Raw genomic sequence first — 10,000 nt, 5'->3', positions numbered from 1 at the left:
AGACATTTTGTTCTATTTGTTCATGGATATCAGGGGAAAACTGAAGGAGTTGGACCAGAATGATCTGTAGTCCAGTCAGACTAGGAGATGACTCAGGGACCAGAATGATCTGTAGTCCAGTCAGACTAGGAGATGACTCAGGGACCAGAATGATCTGTAGTCCAGTCAGACTAAGAGATGACTCAGGGACCAGAATGATCTGTAGTCCAGTCAGACTAAGAGATGACTCAGGGGCTGAGTCATCTCCTATTACAGGGGCTGAGTCACTGGCTTACTAGGGCTCTTCCATACCGTCCCTAGGAGGGGTGCGTCACTTGAGTGGGTTGAGTCACTGATGTGATCTTCCTGTCTGGGTTGGCGCCCCCCCTTGGGTTGTGCCCGTGGCGGAGATCTTTGTGGGCTATACTCGGCCTTGTCTCAGGATGGTAAGTTGGTGGTTGAAGGTATCCCTCTAGTGGTGTGGGGGCTGTGCTTTGGCAAAGTGGGTGGGGTTATATCCTTCCTGTTTGGCCCTGTCCGGGGGTGTCATCGGATGGGGCCACAGTGTCTCCTGACCCCTCCTGTCTAAGCCTCCAGTATTTATGCTGCAGTAGTTTGTGTCGGGGGGCTAGGGTCAGTTTGTTATATCTGGAGTACTTCTCCTGTCCTATCAAGTGTCCTGTGTGAATTTAAGTATGCTCTCTCTAATTCTCTCTCTTTCTTTCTCTCTCTCGGCGGACCTGAGCCCTAGGACCATGCGCCCCAGGACTACTTGGCATGATGACTCCTTGCTGTCCTCAGTCCACCTGGCCGTGCTGCTGCTCCAGTTTCAACTGTTCTGCCTTATTATTATTGGACCATGCTGGTCATTTATGAAAATTTGAACATCTTGGCCATGTTCTGTTTTAATCTCCACCCGGCACAGCCAGAAGAGGACTGGCCACCCCTCACAGCCTGGTTCCTCTCTAGGTTTCTTCCTAGGTTTTGGCCTTTCTAGGGAGTTTTTCCTAGCCACCGTGCTTCTACACCTGCATTGCTTGCTGTTTGGGGTTTTAGGTTGGGGCTATATACATTTATTTGATTTGATAGAGGACTGAGGGTCTTACAAATATTGAAAGTGTGTAAATAGTTACCCATGTTATTTTGTAAATGTATATATATTTTTTCCTATATTTTTTTATCAATGAATATTTTTTTCAATTTTTTTCCCATTTTCTTTTCTCATTTTCTTGGGGGGGGGGCGGGGGGGGGTGTGTGTAAGAGTAACAACATTTTGGCATTTTGTTTATAGTTATTTGTTTCAAAGTGTATACCTTCACCAATTTGGCCACTTGGGTACATTTGGGCTACTTGTGTGGGACACCTGGGTGACTTCATGATAAATGTCATGTAGCACACTCATTTTGGAAGTTATCATTCTGAAACTTTGCACAAGTACTGTTGCCCTCTTATATTGTTCACTGAAATGATCCCCATCATCCTATCTGAATGTTTGTTTTATCTTGTTAATTTTAAAGATGATACAAAAATAAATAAAAATAAAAACATATGGTTTTTTTCATTGTTTTATCTAAACCAGATATTGTGTTATATTCTCCTACATTCAGTTCACATTTACACAAACTTCAGAGTGTTTTCTTTCAAATGGTACCAATAATATGCATATCCTTGGTTCTGTGCCTGAGCTACAGGCTGCCAGATTTGGGTCTTCAGGCAGAAATTGCACAAAGTAGGGGGGAGCTGTAAGAGGTTTTAACCTCAGTTCTTCACAATTCCTGACATTTGATCTTAGTAAAAATTCCCTGTCTTAGGTCAGTTAGGATCACCACTTTATTTTCAGAATGTGAAATGTCATAATAGTAGAGAGAATTATTTATTTCAGCTTTTATTTCTTTCATCACATTCCCAATGGGTCAGATGTTCAGATACACTCAATTAGTATTTGGTAGCATTGCCTTTAAATGGTTTAACTTGGGTCAAACGTTTCAGGTAGCCTTCCACAAGCTTCACACAATAAGTTGGGGGAATTTTGGCCCATTCCTCCTGACAGAGCTGGGTAACTGAGTCAGGTTTGTAGGCCTCCTTGCTCGCACAAGCTTTTTTCAGTTCTGCCCTAAATGTTTCTATAGGATTGAGGTCAGGGCTTTGTGATGGGGTCATTGCAAGACCCATTAATGACCAAGCTTCAACTTCCTGACTGATGTCTTGAGATGTTGCTTCAATATATCCACATAATTTTCTTTCCTCATGATGCCATCTATTTTGTGAAGTGCACCAGTCCCTCCTGCAGCAAAGCACCCCCACAACATGATGCTGTCACCCCCGTGCTTCACGGTTGGGATGGTGTTCTTCAGCTCGCAAGCCTACCCCTTTTTCCTCCAAACATGATGGTCAATATGGCCAAACAGCTCTATTTTTCTTTCATCAGACCAGAGGACATTTCTCCAAAAAGTACGATCTTTGTCACCATGTGCAGTTGCAAACCTCTGGCTTTTTTACGGCGGTTTTAGAGCATTGACTTCTTCCTTGCTGAGCGGCCTTTCAGGTTATGTCGATATAGGACTCGTTTTACTGTGGATATAGATACTTTTGTACCCGTTTCCTCCAGCATCTTCACAAGGTCCTTTGCTGTTGTTCTGGGATTGATTTGCACTTTTTGCACCAAAGTACGTTCATCTCTAGGAGACAGAACGAGTCTCCTTCCTGAGCGGTATGACGGCTGCATGGTCCCATGGTGTTTATACTTGTGTACTATTGTTTGTACAGATGAACGTGCTATCTTCAGGCATTTGAAAAATGCTCCCAAGGATGAACCAGAGGTCTTGGCTGATTTTGATTTTCCCCTGATGTCAAGCAAAGAGGCACTGAGTTTGAAGCTAGGCCTTGAAATACATCCACAGGTACATCTCCAATTGATTCAAATGATGTCAATTAGCCGATCAGAAGCTTCTAAAGCAATGACATAATTTTCTGGAATTTTACAAGCTGTTTAAAGGCAGTCAGCTTAGTGTATGTAAACTTCTGACCCACTGGAATTGTGATGCAGTGAATTATAAGTGAAATAATCTGTTTGCAAACAATTGTTGGAATAATTACATTTGCACAAAGTAGATGTCCTAACTGACAAGAAATGTGTTGAGTGGTTGAAAAAGCGAGTTAATGAGTCCAACCTAAGTGTATGTAAACTAGTTTTAATGAGTCCAACCTAAGTGTATGTAAACTAGTTTTAATGTGTCCAACCTGAGTGTATGTGAACTAGTTTTAATGAGTCCAACCTGAGTGTATGTAAACTAGTTTTAATGAGTCCAACCTGAGTGTATGTAAACTAGTTTTAATGAGTCCAACCTAAGTGGATGTAAACTAGTTTTAATGAGTCCAACCTAAGTGTATGTAAACTAGTTTTAATGAGTCCAACCTAAGTGTATGTAAACTAGTTTTAATGAGTCCAACCTAAGTGTATGTAAACTAGTTTTAATGAGTCCAACCTAAGTGTATGTAAACTAGTTTTAATGAGTCCAACCTAAGTGTATGTAAACTAGTTTTAATGAGTCCAACCTAAGTGTATGTAAACTAGTTTTAATGAGTCCAACCTAAGTGTATGTGAACTAGTTTTAATGAGTCCAACCTAAGTGTATGTAAACTAGTTGTAATGAGTCCAACCTAAGTGTATGTGAACTAGTTTTAATGAGTCCAACCTAAGTGTATGTAAACTAGTTGTAATGAGTCCAACCTAAGTGTATGTAAACTAGTTTTAATGAGTCCAACCTGAGTGTATGTGAACTAGTTTTAATGAGTCCAACCTAAGTGTATGTAAACTAGTTGTAATGAGTCCAACCTAAGTGTATGTGAACTAGTTTTAATGAGTCCAACCTAAGTGGATGTAAACTAGTTTTAATGAGTCCAACCTAAGTGGATGTAAACTAGTTTTAATGAGTCCAACCTAAGTGGATGTAAACTAGTTTTAATGAGTCCAACCTAAGTGGATGTAAACTAGTTTTAATGAGTCCAACCTATGTGTATGTGAACTAGTTTTAATGAGTCCAACCTAAGTGGATGTAAACTAGTTTTAATGAGTCCAACCTAAGTGGATGTAAACTAGTTTTAATGAGTCCAACCTAAGTGGATGTAAACTAGTTTTAATGAGTCCAACCTAAGTGGATGTAAACTAGTTTTAATGAGTCCAACCTATGTGTATGTGAACTAGTTTTAATGAGTCCAACCTAAGTGTATGTAAACTAGTTTTAATGAGTCCAACCTAAGTGTATGTGAACTTCCGACTTCAACTGTACTTGTCCATTTACTTTCGATACGTACATTTAAAACCAAATACTTTTACTTTTTTATAGTATTTTACTGGGTGACTCACTTTCACTTGATTCATTTTCTATTAAAGTATCTTTACTTGTACTCAAGTATGAGAATTGAGAACTTTTTCCACCACTGCTGTTAACCTTGACAAGTGTTCCTTTAAGTGGTGACGACCACAGAACTTTTTCCACCACTGCAGGCTGGGCATGGTGTCAGTAATAATGTGTTAACCTCGACAAGTGTTCCTTTAAGTGGTGACGACCACAGAGCTTGGTGCCTCACCGTCTCGTCGTTACAGATGGAGTGTATCTGCGTTCCGAACATCACCACGGTGAAGGTGAGGAAGAGGAAGGCCTCCAGACAGAGGAAGATCATCAGCATCACCGCCACTGGCGGAGAGAAGTCGGTGCATTCTGGGAGATGGATTTGTGGGAGAGGAGAGGAGAGAAGTGTCATTATTTTGACAGAGGAGGAGAGGGGTGTCATTATTTTGACAGAGGAGGAGAGGGGTGTCATTATTTTGACAGAGGAGGAGAGGGGTGTCATTATTTTGACAGAGGAGGAGAGGGGTGTCATTATTTTGACAGAGGAGGAGAGGGGTGTCATTATTTTGTCCTCTGATCATAAAGGTTCTATTAACATTTAAAATCAAATGTATCATCATCATCATCATCATAAACATCATCATCATCATCATCATCATTATAAACATCATCATCAATCTTCTTCATTATAATCCTCAATCATCATCATCATTTCATCATCATCCTTATTATTTCATCATCATATCCATATCATCATCATTATTTCATCATCATATCCAAGATGGCGTAGCAGTCAGGCATCTTTGTCTTCGTCTTGTCGCGTCCCGTGTATATATATTTTTTCTCCGCATTTATTTTTCAAATATTTTTTTAACCTCAACTTCCACATACTCTCCTGCAACGCGCCCAATGTGGTATAGAGCTGCCAATCTCTTTACTTTAGAACGGGAAGCCCCAACAGAAGCTAGCCAGCTAACTAGCTATTAGTCAGCTAGCCACTGCCCGCTGTCATAAGTTAACCTTTAGCCCGGACAACTCCTGCCAGTCTGCACAGCGTGATTCAACCCAGAGCATACTGGACTCTTTTTCCCCACATATACTGATTCCTACCTCAAGCTCTGAACCTTCTCATCTGGATCACCACAGCTAGCTAGCGGCTATCCAAGGGCTACCCCCTGGCTAACGTCTCTGTCCCGAAGAAAGCACCAATTAGCCTGGAGCTAGCCTGTGCTAGGCCCATCCCCCAGCAAGTTGAAGAGGTCCATCAGCCACTTGGGATACAATAACTATTTAGCCAATTGGCCTGGAGCCCTTTTACTGCCGACAAGGAGCCCCGATGATCCTCCTGGTCTACCGACGTAAGCTGCCCAAGGGGGTTTTCAACAGGCTCCCCCGTCACGACTTCCCCTGAATGCCCATCTGCTAGCCCCGGCCCGCTAGCTGTCTGGAGCATATCGGACTGTTAGCTGAAGAGGTCCATCAGCCACTTGGGCTACAATACCTATTTTGCCAATTGGCCTGGACCCTTTTATTACACGGAGCCCTGCCGATCCGTCACGACTGGTCTGCCGACGTAACCGCCCGAGGGGGCTACAACTGACTCTTCCGTTGCATATTTCTCCCTGTAAATATGCCTTGTCCATCGCTGTTTTGGTTAGTGATTACGGTCTTATTTCACTGTAGAGCCTCCAGCTCAATATGCCGCAGCTAACCATTTTGTTCCACCGCCCACACATGCGGTGACCTCACCTGGTTTAAAAGGGGTCTCTAGAGACAATACCCCTCTCATTGTTACTCAATGCCTAGGTTTACCTCCACTGTATTCACATCCTACCATACCTTTGTCTGTACATTATGCCTTGAATCTATAGAGACAATACCCCTCTCATCGTGACTCAATGCATAGGTTTACCTCCACTGTATTCACATCCTACCATACCTTTGTCTGTACATTATGCCTTGAATCTATTCTATCGTGCCCAGAAACCTGCTCCTTTTACTCTCTGTTCTGAACGTACTAGACGACCAGTTCTTATAGCCTTTAGCCGTACCCTTATTCTACTCCTCCTCTGTTCTGAACGCACTAGATGACCAGTTTTTATAGCCTTTAGCCCTACCCTTATCCTACTCCTCCTCTGTTCCTCTGGTGATGTAGAGGTAAATCCAGGTCCTGCAGTGCCTAGCTCCACTCCTATTCCCCAGGGCTATCTCTGTTGATGACTTCTGTAACCGTAAAAGCCTTGGTTTCATGCATTTTAACATAAGAAGCCTCCTACTTAAGTTTGTTTTATTCACTGCTTTACCACACTCTGCCAACGTGTCTGAATCCTGGCTTAGGAAGGCCACCAAAAACGCTGACATTTCCATCCCTAACTATAACATTTTCCGACAAGATAGAAATGCCAAATGGGGGTGGAGTTACAGGCTATCTCTGCAGTAGATTGCATCAATGAACCTACCAGATACAACCCCAAATCCGTAAACACAGGCAACCTCATAGATGTCATCCTAACCAACCTGCCCTCCAAATACACCTCTGCTGTCTTCAACCAGGATCTCAGAGATCACTGCCTAGTGCCTACCAGATACAACCCCAAACGACCAACCCTCATCACTGTCAAACGCTCCCCAAAACACTTCAGGGAGCAGGCCTTTCAAATCGACCTGGCCCGGGTATCCTGGAAGGATATTGACTTCATTCCGTCAGTAGAGGATGCCTGGTTATTTATTAAAAGTGCTTTCCTCACCATCTTAAATAATTAAATAAGCCCCATTCAAAATAAACATGCCCCATTCAAGAAATGTAGAACCAGGAACAGATATAGCCCTTGGTTCAATCCAGACCTGACTGCCCTTAACCAGCACAAAAACATCCTGTAGCATCGAATAACCCCCACGATATGCAACATTTCAGGGAAGGAACAATATACACAGGCAGTTAGGAAAGCAAAGGCTAGCTTTTTCAAGCAAAAATGTGTATTCTTTCGCACAAACTACAAAACGTTCTGGGACATTGTAAAGTCCATGGAGAATAAGAGCACCTCCTTCCCAGCTGCCCACTGCTCTGAGGCTAGGAAACACTGTCACCACAGATAAATACACGATAATTAAGAATTTCAATAAGCATTTTTCTACGGCTGGCCATGCTGTCCACCTCGCTACACCTACAACGGTCAACAGCCCTGCGCCCCCCTCAGCTACTTGCCCAAGCCTCCCCATTTATCCTTCCCCCAAATCCAGATAGCCGATGTTCTGAAAAAGCAGCAAAATCTGGACCTCTACAAATCAGCCGGGCTAGACAATCTGGACCCTCTCTTTCTAAAATGATCCGCCGCAATTGTTGCAACCCTTATTACTAGCCTGTTCAACCTCTCTTTCGTATCGTCTGAGATTCCTAAAGATTGGAAAGCAGCTGCGCTCATCCCCCTCTTCAAAGGGGGGGACACTCTTGACCCAAACTGCTACAGACCTACTCTATCCTACCCTGCCTTTCTAAGGTCTTCGAAAGCCAAGTCAACAAACAGATTACCGACCATTTCAAATCCCACCGTACCTTCTCCGTTATGCAATCTGGTTTCAAAGCTGGTCATGGGTGCACCTCAGCCACACGCTCAAGGTCCTAAACTATATCATAACCGCCATCGATAAGAGACAATACTGTGCAGCCGTATTCATTGACCTGGCCAAGGCTTTCGACTCTGTCAATCACCATGTTCTTATCGGCAGACTAGACAGCCTCGGTTTCTCAAATGACTGCCTCGCCTGGTTCACCAACTACTTCTCTGATAGAGTTCAGTGTGTCAAATCGGAGGGCCTGTTGTCCGGACCTCTGGCAGTCTCTATGGGGGTGCCACAGGGTTCAATTCTCGGGTCGACTCTCTTCTCTGTATACATCAATGATGTTGCTCTTGCTACTGGTGAGTCTCTGATCCACCTCTACGCAGACGACACCATTCTGTATACCTCTGGCCCCTCCTTGGACACTGTGTTAACTAATCTCCAGATGAGCTTCAATGCCATACAACTCTCCTTCCGTGGCCTCCAACTGCTCTTAAATGCAAGTAAAACTAAATGCATGCTCTTCAACCGATAGCTGTCCGCACTTGCCCGCCGGTTCTGACTTAGAATATGTGGACAACTACAAATACCTAGGTGTCTAGTTAGACTGTAAACTCTCCTTCCAGACTCACATTAAGCATCTCCAATCCGAAATTAAATCTAGAATCAGCTTTCTATTTCGCAACAAAGCCTCCTTCACTCATGCTGCCAAACATACCCTCGTAAAACTGACCATACTACCGATCCTCGACTTTGGCGATGTCATTCACAAAATAGCCTCCAATACCCTACTCAATAAATTGGATGCAGTCTATCACAGTGCCATCCGTTTTGTCACCAAAGCCCCATATACTACCCAACACTACTTCGCCACCATGGCCTATTTATTGCCTTACCTCCCTTCTCACCTCATCTGCACATGCTGTATATAGACCTACTGTATTATTGACTGTATGTTTGTTTTACTCCATGTGTAACTCTGTTGTTGTTGCTTGTGTTGAACTGCTTTGCTTTATCTCTATATCTGCCATTACACTAAACATAGAAACACAGTAGCCTACCACAGTGAAGGTAACAGTAGCCTACCACAGTGAATGTAACAGTAGCCTACCACAGTGAAGGTAACAGTAGCCTACCACAGTGAAGGTAACAGTAGCCTACCACAGTGAAGGTAACAGTAGCCTACCACAGTGAAAGTAACAGTAGCCTACCACAGTGAAGGTAACAGTAGCCTACCACAGTGAAGGTAACAGTAGCCTACCACAGTGAAGGTAACAGTAGCCTACCACAGTGAAGGTAACAGTAGCCTACCACAGTGAATGTAACAGTAAACAGTAGCCTACCACAGTGAATGTAACAGTAAACAGTAGCCTACCACAGTGAAGGTAACAGTAGCCTACCACAGTGAAGGTAACAGTAGCCTACCACAGTGAAGGTAACAGTAGCCTACCACAGTGAAGGTAACAGTAGCCTACCACAGTGAAGGTAACAGTAGCCTACCACAGTGAATGTAACAGTAGCCTACCACAGTGAATGTAACAGTAGCCTACCACAGTGAAGGTAACAGTAGCCTACCGCAGTGAATGTAACAGTAAACAGTAGCCTACCACAGTGAATGTAACAGTAAACAGTAGCCTACCACAGTGAATGTAACAGTAAACAGTAGCCTACCACAGTAGACTACCACAGTGAATGTAGCAGTAAACAGTAGCCTACCACAGTGAATGTAGCAGTAAACAGTAGCCTACCACAGTGAATGTAGCAGTAAACAGTAGACTACCACAGTGAATGTAGCAGTAAACAGTAGCCTACCACAGTGAATGTAGCAGTAAACAGTAGCCTACCACAGTGAATGTAGCAGTAAACAGTAGCCTACCACAGTAGACTACCACAGTGAATGTAGCAGTAAACAGTAGCCTACCACAGTGAATGTAGCAGTAAACAGTAGACTACCACAGTGAATGTAGCAGTAAACAGTAGCCTACCACAGTGAATGTAGCAGTAAACAGTAGCCTACCACAGTAGACTACCACAGTGAATGTAGCAGTAAACAGTAGCCTACCACAGTAGCCTACCACAGTGAATGTAGCAGTAAACAGTAGCCTACCACA

The 10,000-nt window shown here is 43.4% G+C and overlaps 1 protein-coding gene across 6 annotated transcripts in view; it reads right to left on the bottom strand.

The window, feature by feature from the left end:
* Window positions 1-10,000, bottom strand: part of LOC116359614 (palmitoyltransferase ZDHHC7) — a 33,017-nt gene that overhangs the window by 6,231 nt on the left and 16,786 nt on the right. For all 6 annotated transcript variants that reach the window (XM_031812586.1, XM_031812587.1, XM_031812588.1 and 3 more), the window contains one exon: window positions 4,570-4,700. In XM_031812586.1, the coding sequence (XP_031668446.1) occupies window positions 4,570-4,700 (131 nt within the window). The remainder of the gene's footprint in view (window positions 1-4,569; window positions 4,701-10,000) is intronic.

Source organism: Oncorhynchus kisutch, unplaced genomic scaffold (genome assembly GCF_002021735.2).
Source record: "Oncorhynchus kisutch isolate 150728-3 unplaced genomic scaffold, Okis_V2 Okis03b-Okis08b_hom, whole genome shotgun sequence".
Classification (NCBI taxonomy): domain Eukaryota; kingdom Metazoa; phylum Chordata; class Actinopteri; order Salmoniformes; family Salmonidae; genus Oncorhynchus; species Oncorhynchus kisutch.
The sequence above is the reverse complement of the archived record's forward strand: the minus strand, read 5'-3'. Positions and strand labels throughout refer to the sequence as shown.